The sequence below is a fragment of the Larus michahellis genome, chromosome 1 (assembly GCF_964199755.1).
Source record: "Larus michahellis chromosome 1, bLarMic1.1, whole genome shotgun sequence".
In the NCBI taxonomy this organism is placed as follows: domain Eukaryota; kingdom Metazoa; phylum Chordata; class Aves; order Charadriiformes; family Laridae; genus Larus; species Larus michahellis.
In genome coordinates this window covers 177,323,187-177,340,650 of record NC_133896.1, presented here as the reverse complement: position 1 = coordinate 177,340,650, position 17,464 = coordinate 177,323,187, and the positions used below count along the sequence as shown (strand labels likewise).

Genomic DNA, 17,464 nt, shown 5'->3' with positions numbered 1-17,464 from the left:
CAGAATACAACCAGGCTGTATCCAAAACATCTATCTGGCAGAAAACTATCAAAGAAAGTGGTAAATTATGTGGAAAGGCACCTGCAGAATTAAAAACATAACCCAGCATATCTGTAATCCAGATAGGAGGGGGTGATGCTCCTGTCTTCCAAGGACAAACTGACATGACTGCTATGGAATTTCCAGTAACTCACCTACAGCAATGACGTAAGGTCCACACGCAGCATCGTAGATCAAGATCAAATCCTAAGTCAGTGCCTTGGTGTTAATATTGATCTCTACTGTGAATTATGAAAGTAGGAAACAGGCCACAAACACTGCTGCAGCAGCCTACGGAGGTGGGACATGGGTGGCACTCATGTGGCTGGTGTTCCCTCAAGGAACAAGGGGAGTGGAGGCATTTGGGAGAAGGCAGGGCTGGAGAGCCTTTCCGTGAACGAGTCTCACTTGGGAAGACCTGCCCGTCCTCCCTCCGTTGTGTCTCCGGCGCCTCTCCTCCTCCTCCCTGCCTACCCCAAAGAGCTGGGACTCCATCGCAGGGGTGGCCAGCATGGAGCTGCCATGGGCTTCACCATCCTCATCTGCCTGAGCTCTGTGCTCGGGCAATGGCAAGCACAGGCAGCGACCTGCGCAGGCAGGGGAGGACGAACACCACCTTTCGTTGCTGTTGGCTTTTTCTGCCCATGGTTCCTATGATTTTCTGGTGTGATTAAGCGATGCAACCAAGCAATAACAACATTTGTAAAAGGATGTCTGTGAAAGCAGATGCCCCTAAATAACAGTTTATTAAATACTCAGCCTCCCAGCGTGAAACAAAGGGGGTGAGGGGGGTGAAGAAAGAGAATTAAAAAAAAAATAAAATAAAGAAAACAGGATCCTTAAAGTAATTTATGTAAGGGTTCATCTCCACAGGGAGAAATAAGGAAAAAAAGCCAATAATGCTAAAAAATATACAGCTCTTTCAGTACTTCTCAGCAGGATACAGAACAAGAGTAAAATATACATTAAGAAGACTATTTATAAGTCAACCTCAAATAGAAGAGCTAAGAGAACACCAGCAAACAAGTGAAAACCAGAAGTAAATCCTTCTCATAACAAACAACAAAGATTAAAATAATTTTGGTACTATCATAACACAGTGGCTTTTGTCTCATGCTGCTGAAATGTTCTGTGATACTTTAAATTATTGAGTTATATTGGCTTATGCTTATTTTTTTCTTAAGCTAGCCGGTATATAATAAAAATATAGTAACAACACACACTTACACAATACTTCTCATTTCAACTATCTCAGTGTCCTTAAAGAAATAAAGTATAGCAATTATCCAAGTGAGAACCAGGAATACAGAAAGATTTCACTTCACCCTGAGCCAAAACAAAGGGAAAGGACGAGAGCTCAGACATTTCTCTCATAGCAGTGTGCCCTGTTGATCAAAACACACACCACCATAACAAAGTGATTACTCTAATGAGCATTAAAAAAAATAATAAAATCAATTAAATTCACAGGTAAGCAAAAGAAGATGAAATATAATGATTAACTTTTCTCCTAGTGAAATGATTTAAAGATTTTGTGGTTCACAGTTATTTCACTGAGACTTTTCAACGGAAAACATTTTAAATAAGGAACTCTGAACCATGAAGGAGTTACCGTGCATCAGCAGGTCTGCACTACCCACCTATATACATAATCACACGCGGAGGTAAACGTGAGGTAATTCAAGGTAGCTTTCTTATTAATAAAAGACAGATTACCTAGCTCACCTTCATCGGTTTCTCCATAGGAACAGAAGGACTACGTTCACTTGGAACCTATTGAATTTCACTGCAGTTGCAACCTGAATTAAACTTCAGATGCCCTACCAGGTAAGTCACCAGAGCAGAAGCATAACTGCTTTTTAGATGCCAATAATCGTTTTGCATGAAGTCTAAAACTCACACTACTGTATCTTAGAATTGCACTACATTGTGACATGGAAAAACAGAGACCCGTGTTGAGTTTCAATCCAGAAGTGCAAGAGGATTTTACTCCACTCTCGTGAGACCCCACCTGGAGTACTGTGTCCAGCTTTGGAGTCCCCAACACAAGGAGGACATGGACCTGTTGGAATGGGTCCAGAGGAGGGCCACGAAGGTGATCCGAGGGCTGGTGCACCTCTCCTATGAAGACAGGCTGAGAGAGCTGGGGTTGTTCAGCCTGGAGAAGAGAAGGTTCCGGGGAGACCTTGTAGCAGCCTTACAGTATGTAAAGGGACTCTATGAGGGAGTGTAGTGATAGGACAAGGGGTAACAGTTTTAAACTGAAAGAGGGGAGATTTAGATCAGACATCAGGAAGAAATTCTTTACTGTGAGGGTGGTGAGACACTGGCACAGACTGCCCAGAGAAGTTGTGGATGCCCCATCCCTGGAAGTGTTCAAGGCCAGGCTGGACGGGGCTCTGAGCAGCCTGGTCTCGTGGGAGGTGTCCCTGCCCATGGCAGGGGGGTTGGAACTAGATGATCTTTAAGGTCCCTTCCAACATGAACCATTCTATGATTTTAGGCTCCAGTGCTGTATACCAGCCAATACATGGCACGCTCTGCGCTCCCGTGACTATAGCGTTAATACCTTTATGTCAGGATACAAAGAGCAAAAATCCATGCCTTGCTGCTTCCTCAATTAGGATTGCAAACTAGATCAAAATTACAGTTAAGCTGTGGATATTGGATTCCCAAAAGAAACAGAACTTGGAGCACACATACCAGTCATCGGAACTGGGGTTATCAGGCGGAATGATGTAAGTGCAGATACTTGGATGGTTGAAAATTTTTCTTACTCTTTTTTTTACATTTTCAACTATTTTTTAATACAGTAAAGGAAATGTTAACCTTTCACATCTCAAACAATTTTCAACCCAAGATGTGGATTTAGAAATTCACAGTAACCAACAGATATACAGCTGGTGTGTACCATGCTTGTTTTTCTTTATGGCTAGAGTTTCTCAGCTGAATAAATCTTCCATGAGATTCCCATCATAAGCTCTGGTAGCAGAGCAAGCTGAGAGGTCATACATCATCTAAGAAGCAGACTAGCTTCAAGGTGAGCTCACGAAATAATTGACTGGGGAGAGAAGGCAACCAAACTATAATCTCACGATGCACTTCAGCGCTATGCTCAAATCGAAGGGTTGACTTTCCTTCTCCCAAAGCCAACATTATTTTTTCAGTCCATATAAGCACAAAAAACTGCTATCAATTTATGTATTTAACATACAATATATTGTGTAACTATTGTTTTTCTATGGAACTGTAACAATATTAAGTTATGCTAGTATCACATATTCTCTTTGAAACTCTTCCCAGTCTTGCAGATAAAATACCTACATCCTCAAAAAATCTAATTTTTCAGTAAGTGAAATCGTCTTCTTCCTGCCCTTCTATCATTATAGATATGGGAAACCCCTTTCTGGCATGGCACTGTTAGCTAAACACGAGCTGTATGGAGCAGAGACCCTTCTTGGCTTCACTCCTTTTAGACTTGCTACTACATTCCTAATACACATGATCATTATTATCCAAAGATGCCCATTAAAGCAGCGTCTAAACACAACTTCTGACTAATTAAACCAAGATATCCAGGGACCGCACTTTATTTGTATAGTGCCTAGTGCAATGAAGTCCTCACCCACAACCGAAAATCTCCCCGTTCCTACCATACTTATAACAAATGATACCAGAGAGAATAAGGATTACAGTCCCTAAAGAGCTCTCTAACAACCAACTTAACTGCCTAGGAAAGGAAAGCAATGACAGACAACGGTCACTAAATTACATCTCAGAGGATGTGGGATCCTTCTCTTCGTGAGAATTTCAGACAGCTTCATACGTCTTACAACCCCACCTGCATTTTCGATCTGTAAATTCTGTTAACTTGGCAAAAAGGCTGCCTGGCAAGTGTGACAGTGAGTGTGCTGACTGAGCTGTTTAAGCTATCATTTCTTATTAGTCTTAAATCTATTACCTTTCTGTTGCACTTCTGTATGTGATCCCTGGGGAAAAAAATCCCAATAAATAAACCGCACATACAACCATGGTGCAAAAGCCCCTTAGCTCTCTATTCTATATAAGGGCTGACTTCAAAAGGAGTAAGGAACATGTGCAACACTGTAAATACTCAGTATTTGCCAAGGAGACATACCCAAAGTAGGTAGTTTGGGTCCCAGATGTCTCAAGTCATCTCAAGTTCTCACTACAGGCCTTTGACAATAGCAGCACCCACAGTCTTTTTCCCAGCCTTCCCCTCTCCATAGGATAGAAGATATCCATGATTTCCTAATGGTGTGACTGCAGGATGTATACAGCCATTCCCTTTCTCCTGTTGGGTTGGGTTTTCTTGGATCAGTGATCGGTTGACCCAGATCTCCCCGATGTCATTCAGTCACTGGCAATGGATACAGCAGGAATGCCTGGTTGAAAGCAAAGTTGTAGAAGTTGTCTACCTTTTATTCCTTATGCAAGCTTCCACTTAACATGAAACAGCACCCACAGTATTTATCAGCTTGTGGTGCTTCATTTGGCTTAGTGAATCCAACTGCTGTAGCTGTAGTACACCCTTCTGGGATGTGTCTTGCACCCTTCTGGGTTGCAAGCATGTCCTTCAGCAGAACTCGGGGAATACAGATGTATCTCTTCAGGTACGTCCCACATGGCTTTGCATCACGCCTTGTAGGTTATGTCCTTAGTGGTCTTTGGGATCAGATCTTGATCTTCTTCTGAAGAATGTGATGTACTTATGACACCGTAAAGCAATTAATGAATCAAATCAGCTGTGTTTCTAATACCTCAAGTTATGTTTCTAACATTCCTCAAGTATCATCTATTTCAAGACGAAGAAAACCAACAGAAAGTAAGAAGGGCTAGTTTCTTTGCAGAAGAGATCGATACAAGTGCACTGTCCATATGCCAATTGTTTCCCCAAATCAGTCATGCTAAACATTAAGTAATTCAGAAAACAAAACCCAATTGAATTATTTGCATGAAGCAGAGATTCATAAATTACAACAGCAAATACTAGAAGTGCTCTTTCTTTTCATAATACAAAGAACGCACAATAAGCTGAACGGGTCAACATAAAACAGTTCCCCATATAGTCAAGGAGTAAGCTTTGCTATTGAGACTATTCTCAACTGAATTTCAAGAGGTATTTTTGGAAATCTTTGAAGATAAAACAGATTTCTGTCACTATTACCCAGGCTGAGGTAGAACATGTTTATGTATATAATAACATAAGCACGGATGGCATTCTTCAGACATGAGACGACAAGATAATGTGACTGGAGACAAAAGACACCGAGAACAATATTGGCTTGTTAAAGGGTTTTGTCATTTTGGTCATTCTTTTCACAATTCAACCATAATAAGGCATGGGAATGGAGATGTATCAAGCAGAATTAGGAGGTGAATTCAGAATAAGATATATAACCTTCAAATAAAGATTTAAGGGGACAAAACGCAGGCACAGGAATCGGTGAGATTGCAGATTTGGAAACAAAAAGGCTGATGAAAATTAGAGGTCAATTATTCTCTGTATTTGAAGATCAACTGTGGGACATAAGTCCCACATTCATAGCTCCTTTTAACAAAAGCTTATGGCCCGACTCCACAAATACTTGAGGAAGTGTAACTTCATATGTCTAAGTCAGACACATTTACCAGGTTCTAGAAACAAATTCACTGCCCAGTCTGTATTACCATTTAAATTAATCCATCCTCTGTACAGTTTTAGAATGAGGAGCATTACTTTTCAAAATAGTTTTTGGCACAGCCAAGGAATGAAGATTTTTTCCTGCTGAAGTACCCCACCTTCACCTACATGCGGAGGGACCACCTTCTTCACGTCCTTCTCTGAAGCTGGTTACTGACATACAAAGATTTTACTGCAGACGAAAAAGATCTAAAGCTGTAGGTCACTGGAGGATATTAAATGATAAGCAAATTCACGTTTCTAAAGTAATTCTACCAATTTATTAGCAATGCTAGCTCCTGTTCCACAGTAGGGGAGATAATAATGAAGCCTTGTTAAAGGGCAATGCGATATCTTTTATGTAATGCCTTTTTTTCATTTGTGATAAAGTCATTAAAGCAGCACTGTGTCTTCTTGAAGCCTCAAACAATAGTCTGCATTAAATCTCCTGTGCAAAATTAAAGACAGTAGTTCACTGGATAAATAAGCATCTGTTCTTGCTAACGCTGATGGCCTTCTAGAAATCATTAAACTATTCCAAATGGGCGATGATAAAACAAAACGGAACTGTTTTAACTTTTTCCAAAGCAAAGAGAAAATCCATTTTCCTTGTAAATATTTCTTTGTTCCAAATTTGCCCAGTAACCTATAACTCATAAGGCACATCGCCCTTACGGGCTGCCTAAATCCCGTTCTCACGCAGTCACCTAGCTTGAACTCAGTGCCTTTCAGACCCAGGCTGGTAAAGGTTTTCCTTCACTGCATCAACGCAGGCTGTAGCTCCTGAGTCCTGCCCACCTCCTCACTAGTCACAGGCTCAAAGGAGCCGGTGTGTGGGGCACAGCTGAAACACAGGCATCAGCCCCAATTTCCTTTCGGCCTCAGCCAGAGGTTGGGCTGGTTTGCAGTGGGAGTAGGCTCACATAGCTTCATTCTCTCGTGGCTACGCTAAAGTTTCAGCTGGACTACACTGTCTTCGTTCTCTTACTTCTTCTGCTGTATTGCATCTTAAATCCACCTTTGCTTGCTCTAGATACGTAACACTTCTGCAGAGTAAGGACTGAGATGCTATTTAAGAATACTTCTTAAAAACTTTTCAGAGGTGTCAGCCCAGGTTTGGACACAGAGCACCCAAACACAGCGCAAGACACAGACGAATCATGAAACAAAACAAAACAAAACATCTCCTAACAAGAAAGTTAAAGATCCTGGAGGTCAAGCACAGATGGTAGAGAAGAACCTTACATTATACTTAACCTCTCCTGCAAAAAGACCGAGACTCCAATAGGAAAACCAAATGCAACATGGTAATATAATGGATTGACCGCCTGGCTTGGTATCCAAATACAGCAGAAAATGCTAGTCTTGGCTCAATGATTTGCTTTGTCCTGGTTCTCATCTACATCGTGGGTGACTTCTACTACCACCACCACCACATGTAGTCAAGAGATAACACGTGGTGAAGACCAGGCTACCCACGGCAGCTCAGGGAAGATGAATTCCTGATGAAATGTACACGGCCAGACGATGCCTATTTCACTGTAGCCAAATGCCACAAAAGGTAAGTGAAGAACCAACTTAAGGTTAAAAGCTGGTATTGTTTGTATAAAATCTTCTTTTTCCTCCTATTGTGCTTCCATTTTGGTGGAGTAGGTGTAAAAAGAAGGGGAATGTTACTTCTTTCTGAGCTTTTTATTTCTATGTTGTCAAGTTACTGCAATGACCATCATTCACTTTACCAAGGTTGCTAAGTGGTGGTATTTTCTGCTGCTCAAGTCAATAGGTTGGTGGGTTAGTAGTTCACAAACTATAAGGAGACATGTGATTTCAAAAAAAGGCTTTTAATAAGGTCCTAGGATAAACACATATTGTTTAATCATTAAACTCATCAAATTATGAAATAAATTGAAACCTTGCAGTAAAAATGGACTCAAATGCGGTGATCATGTCATCTGCTGAACTAATCCACCAAGCCAGCATCGTACACATAACATCATTATGACAATTCCCATCTAAAGCAGGGATGTAGGCATTTCGCTCACCTCCTTGTGGTCTTGGCGCCAAACTCGGAATCATGGAGGTTCCTTCTGGCCCCCGCTCTTTGCCAGTAATTCAGCACTGGCACCAAGCGACTGACTCCTGAGAAAATCTCCGCACCTTTGCCTCACCTCCAGCAGTAAAGCACAGGACACCATAGGAACTCGAAGGCGACGAGGCGCATGGACACCCGGAGTGGGCTTTGACCCAGCATCAGCCTGCCACCCCCCCCAGCAAACACGCTTGCCTCCACCAACAACTGCCCAGGGTGCAAACCCAGACTACCAGACACTACCCAGACTCTACTGGCTGCCGTCTCATCAGGCCAAAATGCAGGAGCCAGGACAGCGGGGAAGATGGTGGGATGGATGTCCTACACAGTACTGCATGCATGCATGGCCAAACAATATCCACATTCCCCCAGCAAGGTCCTTTCTGTGCATCCCACCTTGGAAGTCATGAACCACAAAGGACCACTAATCAAGGCACAACTACTGAGAAGACACCCTTTCTGGCTGACACATTCACATGCCCTGCAGGAAAGCGTTCAACATCCGCACAAGAAGTAGGCACATATCCTTGGAACCCACAATTAATTTAATCTTGATTTCAATAAAGTTTTGCAGCAATTGCCTTGTGAAAACCCATCACCATTAACACAGAAGACCCACTAAGACTGGGCTGCTTAGCTACCACATGTGACAGCCTCCCACACTGCAACAGCAACCTGAGGAGCAACACCCCTTGCTTCAGCACACATTGTACAGCCTGGCCCCAAAAGGGCTAAGCGAGATCATCACACAGCACCACAAGGGAATTTTTCTGTTGCCACTGGAAAGGGCTGAGTGCTGATGCTAGATAAATTCAGATTAAAAATTAGGTGCATGCTTTCACAAAAAGAACGGGTAACGACTAGCGTAGCTGTGGGAGGTTCTTCACCATGATCGGTTTTAAAAGCAAGAAGATGGGAAAACTGGGCTCAGACTTAACAGGAGACAACTCAAAGTGGTCCCATAACCCTTCTCAGGCAAAAGATCAGATGATACCACCTCAGCTCCTACAAAGCCTCATTAGTGAAGTATGGCAACCCAGTGCACTCTGGTCTGATCGCTCAGCGCTCACCACCACGGTGAAGGGCCACTGGTGCTCCAGACTCTGTTGGTTTCACTCCTCCACAAGTGACACAACCTTCAGGACAGCCCTAACCACAGATGAAACTTTCTTTTCATAACCCTCGAACCATGTCTCACTTTCGCCCTTGCAGCAAAGCTAAAGCCAATAGCAGATACCAAGCAGGAACAGCAAAAACCCCAGCTCCCTTCCTACAGGTTTTGGAAAAGTTTGCCTAGTCTTGTCTAGCGTTGTACATCCTAGGTGATGAAGCTTTGGCCACTACCTTCAGAAGACTCGAAAGGCCGTCTTAGTTTGCAAACTTTCAAAGTAGAAATCATGTCTCCCTGTATACGCATACACATATGGAGGTGCAACTCCAGGGACTTCGGGCACTATAATAGCACAAACAGACACCACAATTTCAAATTCATACTACTTGGATCACACTTTAGTTCCCACTCTGTATTTCCCAGTTATGATATTCATCTTTCCAAACAGCTCAATGTGCTGTTTTCGGTAATCACATCCTTCAAACACTTGTCCCTGTTATGTCTACCAACATCTACATATTCAAAACAGTCTCTGAAGCACATGCTAAACATCTGTTTCAACCACCTTTCTCTTTGGAGTTTAAGCCGTTTGCTGGAAAATTGCCATCCTAACGGCTAGCTCCTCTGTTAGTGAACTGGAGAATTCATTTTGTATTTATTGATTGTTCCCTAATGAAGAGTCATAAAGGTGCCAGAGACTCTTGACCAGACACTACTTAATTAGTACCAAAGTGCATAAAATCCCAAATCAAACCAAGCTCTTTGTTCAACAGCTCAGTCACTGGAAAAGAAAAAGATGACATCATCTTCTGCTTACACAGAAGTCCCTAAAATTTTATTAAAAAAACCCTAAGGAAATTAAAAAGCTATATAAATTGTTTATTTCCTTCCAGTTCCTAAGACACCAAATATGTCTTCCAGAATCAAATCACACTTTGCTAAAGGAAGTATTCTTCATAAAGGACCCAGCAATATGCATCATGCATGGAATTTATTTTAAACTAGACAAAGGCAAATACCAATAAAACATTTGTCTTGTGAACAATATAAAGTTTTGTTACAAACAAAGGCATAATGCAAAGCATCCAGAAAGTATTAAAGTTTACCTCTAATGGATCTGTCTTTTCGACATCATGGCTCGTACAATAGTCCAACTTTTATGTTCCCTCAAACTACGCTGTATTGGAGTATTTTCAGAGGCTACTTGCTCTCAAGAAGCAGAGATGAGCAAGAACTCCATTAAACTGCAAGGTGGTTTTTTTTCTCTCAAATTTAAAGCCTCAAAAACATCCTGAATAACCGATATCTCCTTGTAAGTCTTTCAAATTAAGTCATCTTGAACGTTAATTCCCTCTCTTCCATATCATTTAAGTTCTCAGTTAAATAATTGAGAAAATAGCAGGAAGGAAAAAAGTCAACTACCAGAAGGAGGGAAAAGCCCATCCCTACATAGCGATAGCATTGCTGCTTCTATTAGGCTCTCTGCTTGTTGAACGCATCTGTCTCCAGAGCAGTAAGGTGGCTTGGATTCTTTGGGATAACGGAAGAGGCACACAAGGAAATAAAGATTCGTGATAACACAGAATCCATTAAACACAAGCCCCCTCATAGTAATCTACAATCCCTGATGTAATTATTACCACATAAGCAAGAAAATACCCTTAATATGTCCAAAACCACAATCTTCTGTTTTCCTAAAAACTACCACTGCGATGCCACTCATTCTGCAAAAAATTCAAAATCCTCTTCATGATCCCTGTCCTGTATTCACCAGCTGACGTGAGACCAGCTTTAACCATCTGAAGTTTCTAACTGTCTTACCATCATGACAAATAAGCATATTCCACAACAAATGGAGAAGGTTTGCCAAAAGAGAAAACGGAGTAGGACAAGCATATAAAGGACGAAACAACCACAGTAAGGCAAATATCCCAGGACAGCAAAATAGCAAACATATGCACGGGCTTCTCAGGCATATGATGCTATACCATAATCCATTAGTGTTTCCTGTTTTTTTTTTTTAAACTGCACCTTTTTTTATAATCGTAAAATTACACCAACAGCATCTCATCTGTCCCATACAATTTCAGTAAGTCTTCTGCAGAGTTTTGTTTTGTGCTCCCAAGCAGATGAGACTAGATACTCACTGCTATGTCTCCCAAGACAATGAGCTCCAAAACGGTAAAAAATGGAAGAAAAACATAGAGAAGAAAACGACACTCCAATGAGAGGGACAGCTAATCACAGAGAAGTTCTGGAAGGGTCACCATCGCGCTGCAGAGTGAAGTTGCACAAAAACCTCTGCTTACCCCTTGCTCGGATTCCAGCAGCTCTGTTTTGACTCTGACTGCCGGCATCCCATCAAGCATTAACATTCTGTTCTCAAAGGCGCTGATGTCCTAAGGCAAATAAAGGAAAAGGTTAATCAAAAAAGTGACGAAAAACACTTGGCTTAATTCACTGGTTTAGTTCTACGATATTGTAGAAACAAGTAAGTTTCTTTTAGTGGAAATAAAAGTTAGCAAAGATGTATTATTAATTTCAAGGAGTAGCTACCAAGTTACTACTTCTGTTAAAACAGTAAGTTATACTTTCACTTATCCTTAAAAGAGAACTAAGTCTTTGTAAGCAACATGGGAAAACTGTCTCCAATTACGATTTTTTAATTTGAAATTAATCACGCAGATGCACGTATATGAATTCCTTGCTTTGGAACTGGAAAGAAGAGCATTGATGCCAAACAGCTTCAGGTTTTTGGCAGCATACTTAAGATATATTTGATTTCAATCAAAACATTGATACTTCTGTATTTCCTAGAGAAAGCACACACTTGAATTCAGAGGAGTTATAGCGAAGGTCTGTACACACACACACACACTATAAATCTACACACATCAACAACTCCTAGGATTTTGTATCATTCATTATCTTGTAAAGCTATCAGCGTTTGTTTTCAGTTGAAAGTGGTTACCTATATGAAACTTTGGATTAACAGGTTGCCCAGAGGGGTTGTGAACTCTCCATCCTTGGAGATACTCAAAAACTGTCTGGACATGGTCCAGCGTGCTCTAGGTGACCCTGCTCGAGCAGGGGGGTTGGACAAGGTGACCTCTGGAGGTCCCTTCCAACTCAGTCATTCGGTGATTCTGTGTGGTTTGTCAATGAAAATCTCCACGCACTCACCTCTGACACAAAGGAAATTTGAAAAGCATGTTAAAAACATACGTTGTCCTTGTGGTAATGGGCCATATACACCGAGAGCTCTGATCTGAAGTGAGGTTTGCAGAGCTGTGCTTCCCTGAATCAACATCCCTGCTCTGAGTGTCTCATCCCACTGCTGCCAGAGCAGCTGATGGAAGAGATGCAAAAACAACCTCTTGTGCCTTCATTTCAGATGCTACTTCAGCCCGAGTCAATTTTCTATTCCTGCCAAGGCTCAAGGCTGGTGTTTGAAAGCTAGCCCCTTCAGCTGCCATTTAGTTTGGACAACATGGAAAGAATAAAAGACATTTTATCCCCCGAGCTAGAATCTGACCTTACAAATCCAGACAACTTGGTCAGCGGTATAGAAACTGGAAGACGTCACAGCTATTCTTCAAATAGCGAAACTACAGCACGTACCGCTTCTCAGTGACTCATTCACAGTCACTTACTTATCTGCAGCCCCGTCTGGAAGGCAGCGCTCGAGACTCAAAACTCACCTCCACTTTAACCGGTACCTCGTGGTCCTCAATAACCGCACTGTAATGGACAAAACACTCTCCCCGTGTTTCACAGGCAGCAGACCTGTTCAGTGCTGCACAACGCCGTTATTCATAAGGTGTATGTTCATAGCCCTTTTTCTTATCATGGCTCCTTCAGGGGAATTTTAAGAAAAATGGTCTATCCTAATGGAGCTTCCAAAATGCATTTTAAAAACTTAAATTACTTTAGACTTCCCCCCCCCAATTAATGCACCCCATCCCAGGATCTTAATTTTCAGGGTTCTAAGTATTGCAGCAACTGTTGGGGTTTTTTTTGTATATTCCCTTTACTTTACTGTAATTTAAATAACGTGCTAAAAAGCAGGGAAACCAATACGCCCATGCTCCAACATGGTGCCACAGGCAGAGCAAATGACCTGCTTAAAATCCCCGCCGCCCTCCCTTTGAACCCCATGTGTTACAGCGCACAGAGCTGCGGTCTGATACCACAGGGCAGGCAGGAACTCGATGGTAAAGCAGATAAGCAAAGGCAACACCAAATGCAATCTCTGTTTGGTTGTTGGGGTTTTTTTTCCCTTAAAAAGTTGTTTTAGCTAGTTCACAAAAAGCTCTAAATGCCCAAGTTAGAAAATTTCAGATCAAACAAGTGATTTTCAGCAGAACACCTCTGCATTCAAACGTGTGAATGAAGATGAGTCAAGGTGCTGGGATGTCCTGGTCCATGCCATGCTACCGCTGTGTATCTACCGTATTTTAAGCTTGACACAACAGGAAGAAGATAAAAAAAAATAAAAATGCTCTTCCTATGTCTTCTCAGCAACTTATTTTGTGCACCTTGATCTATAGCCAGTGTAAGAGGCGCAAGGTGGGGAAAGAGCAGGAGGGACTCCGATGCCACGAAACAGCTGGCGGAAAGGCTTCCAGGCTTTACATCCCTCTTCCCAGCAAGGGCGGTGCACTGTTTACTTATCAGAAGCAGATGCCGGGTGTCACCGAGCTCCAGCGGTTTGGATGTGGTTCGGGGTGGAGCGAGAGCAGGAGCCAGCCTGGCATTCCTGGCTCCCCCCGCCTCCCAGAGCCTATTCCGCAAGCGGCGAGGTCCCTCTCCCTCCTTGATTTATGGGCGGCACAGTTGAGTTTTACAGCAAGATCAGGAATATACCATCATCAAGCATCCCCTAGGCTGTTTAGCTGGTAGACAAAGAAGGATGAGCTGATATTGCTTCGCGTCCCTGAGGAGGTCTTACCCGCCTGAGCGAAGGGACGAGGCCGGCTTGTGCGGGCAGGAGGAGGGGGGAAGACAAAGCGCCACCGAGGAAAGGCAGGTTTAATGAACTGTTCGAATCTGATTAGAGGCTAATGTCCCTTTTAGTGCTTTGTACCAATTTACAGCTGATATACTTGAACCATTTTTCCCCACCGGCTGTGATAAACTCATTAGTTTTAAAAATGCAAGCTAACCAGAGCCTTTGAAGTTTAAAACTGATAAATCATGAAAACCTGACTAGTTCATGTACCATTTAACACATTTACATTTAACTAAATTTTCACAGCGCTCACTTCCCCTTTTGTTCTCTAAAATCATATTTCTTAAAAGCAGCGCTTCGGTCTAAAGAGTGAACGTAGCGAATAGCTTGGGCTTTTGGGTCATTTATAATTCAGAGCAGCAATGATCACAGAAGTAGATTCTTTCCAAACTATTTGATCCCTTCTGCATTTATAACTAGAAGGACGTTGTGTGACACATCCTGGGCGGGGGGGGGGTGGGGGGGTGGGCACTGCCTGGTAATAGCCAAGAAGATCCAGCCTGGGTGTTATACATATGGATGACATGTGTAGCCCAACTGTCGCCCAGAGAGTTGATCTTTCCAAACTGTGTTCTCCTGCCTTAACCAGCGTTCGCACCACAGTGTGTTCACAGCCATTCAGCAAATAGGATGCAACTGCCGAGATTTGCATACGGTGGGCAGTCATCTAAGGCAAAGGGGCTTGGACTCATCCCCACGGGGACTGGAGGTGTGGACTGAGTTCCCCCGGGAGGCCCTCCGGTCGACCAGGCAGATGGAGCATTCACACCTGAGTGAGGCCAGGCTGCTCCTGCGCCCCCCGTTAATTGACGACACCCAGGAGACCCACCAGCAGAGACTGCCCATATGATGTATGGAGTAAATGCATTTTTCAGGCCGCGGTCCCCTCCTGGCTCACTCAACTCTTTTCATCAACTGTGTCAGCTAACTTACAGCTCCCAACATTGCCCAGGTGAAGGTGACCTGAATTCATGACGGCCCTTCCTTCTCGATTCTCCTACCTCCCACCCCAACCCACCTGGTGGACTCCAGTCACCCTCCTAAGTAATAACACATGCAGATATATGTCCTAAACCGGGCATATAATCAAGCCAAACACTGCATGACCTTACCAAAACATCTGTTCTCTTGGATCAATAAACCAACTCATCCTAAAAGCGATCAGCCTCTCTTTCTCGGTGCCATCCGTTGGAGGCTTTCACTAATCACTTTTGGACATTTATTCCCTTGAAAGATTAATTAAAAACACAAATCATACCCAGGTCCGTATGGGCAACTGCGGTTAGAGCAGTTGTTACAGAAGACGGATACGCTTTCGGGCTTACAAGCTCTTCTTCTGAGAAGCTATGGCAATCAGTCTAATAACAAGACTCTCCCCCCTCCTAAAAGGCCTACACTTTTCAGTACAGCACCGCTGCAACTACAACTGGCATTTTCTTCATCTGGACGACTTTCTGTTGCAAGTTTTAATCAAATTATCTTCGGCTAATTTAGACGAAGAGAAAACAAAACAGAAACTCATATCTCGTCCTGGTACAAAACTCCCCAGCATCCTGCAGTGCTTATTTAATAATGAATTACACTATTATGAAATTTGGCTCCATCCATGCGAAGGGCTGTGGTTTTGTAGCCAAGTTTTCAGTTTGGCCAAGCCACACGTTTGAGAATCACACTGCAAACTTTTAACAACAACAGGGGAGCTGGTGCCACAACCAACCTCCTGTCCTGGGACACCACCAAAGACACCCCTAAGGCCCCTCCATAATTTCTTCTAAGCACAAGATGACAGTAACTGCACAACCCCATCCCACACCGCAGTTGTTGTCTTTCCCGCTCTTCAAGATTTTCACGTCTAGCTGCTAAGCACTGAAGCATCAGAAATGAAACGATGCTCTCCCAGACCTGGACAGACTGTGACGGGGACAACCCCATGAAACCCCAGGAAGAAAGCAGTGAGCTCAGGCTTAGGAGCACCCAGAACCCAGATCTCACATTTCCTGCATGGATCGACAAACACATAAGTTCCTGTGCAAGACAGTCTCCTCCTCTTGTTTCATCTCACGAACGCAAGAGATACACAGAAGCAAGGTGGATGACGTTAGTTACTGCTGGCACTAATGAAGGTAACTGGCTTGCTTAGTCACGCTGAAGAGCTGCTCACTGACTGGCAAGACAAAACCATGGTTGTGAACTTTCCCATGAGACACCAAAAATGTCCAGCTAACAATTCAATGCTTCGTAACTCTGGTGGGTTGGCCTTAGCTGGCTGCCAGACACCCACCCAGCTGCTCTCACACTCCTTCTCCTCAACAGGACAAGGCGGGGAAAACAGAACGGAAAAGCTCACAGGTCAAGATAAAGACAGGAAGATCACTTATGAGGTACCATCATGGTCAAAACAGAGTTGATTTAACTTACTGCTAATTAAAATAGAGCTGGATGGTGAGAAACAAAGACAAATAACTAAAACACCTCCCCCTACTCCTCCCTTCTTCCCAGGCTCAACTCCATTCCTTCATTCAAACTCTTCCTTTACTTTTCTGTACAAACTTAATTCCTAACATGACACACTTTCATTTTTGAGACGTGATGTGTCAGTTGGGGGAAGAGCAGTCTCAAATTCAACATCCAAGCTACAGTAAAAAGTTTCAAGTTTAAGGGGAGCACGTTTGAATAGCTGAGAGCCGAGAACAGCCCTCAAGCAGTCTTTCTGTCTCAGAGCTATGACTTGTAACATTCCCTGCCTCATCTCCTAGTTATTTTTACACAAATTTTCTGCACATGCAGTAATTTCTTAGTTCATCATTATATTCTCATTTTATGGTTCCAAAATTTTGAGTTATTTTTGTGAAAACAGTGTTCGTGATAGCTCAGAAACACTAATTAAGTTTTCCTTTTTTATATAGATATCTTAGAGACATCACTAACTGCGAAGCAACCTACGTCACTTATATGCCCTAGCAATAAGATTAACTTGTTGATTTTTCTGAACATGAATACCTAAATTCCTATTATTCTTATTACTTACATTACTATACTGAAGTTATCCATCAGTCGAAGCAACAGACAGCATAACGCCTCAGGGCAAAAAAACCAAAGTGATCCACTCAAGGCAAAGCTTTTGAAGATATGACAGATCCTTTTAAGGATATGACTAGATAAGATTTCCAAAGTTTGAAATTGTTTTTTCTCTTTGTTTCAAGGGATAATAGAAGAATGAAAGATTACCATCTCTCTTCAAATATAACTATCTCCACAGGGAGAGGAAGCCAAGGAGAATGTCTTCTTTCCGAATTCTCACAAAGAAAGAATCACTCAGTTGTCTACTACCTCAAACTCCTGAAGACCTTTCATTTCCAAAGAAGTCCTTTATATGCAGTACAATGAGGTTTGTTAGTCACTTGAGTGTAGTTATCTCTAGGGTGAAACATACCAGTTAGCATTGCCACAGTATGTATAAGAGCAGTTCATTCCAAGAAGTGAAGGAAACAACTATCCGATAGAAAATAAAAGTAAATTTATGTAGCTAGA

General features: G+C 42.6%; 1 protein-coding gene across 17 annotated transcripts in view; it reads right to left on the bottom strand.

Moving 5' to 3' along the window:
• The window catches only part of KLF12 (KLF transcription factor 12), a 246,985-nt gene that overhangs the window by 134,718 nt on the left and 94,803 nt on the right, over positions 1–17,464 (bottom strand). For 14 of the 17 annotated variants that reach the window (XM_074564149.1, XM_074564086.1, XM_074564095.1 and 11 more), the window contains one exon: positions 11,232–11,321. The exons of the other annotated variants lie outside the window; for them this stretch is intronic. In XM_074564149.1, coding sequence (XP_074420250.1) covers positions 11,232–11,321 — 90 coding nt within the window. The remainder of the gene's footprint in view (positions 1–11,231; positions 11,322–17,464) is intronic. 17 annotated transcript variants of the gene reach the window in all.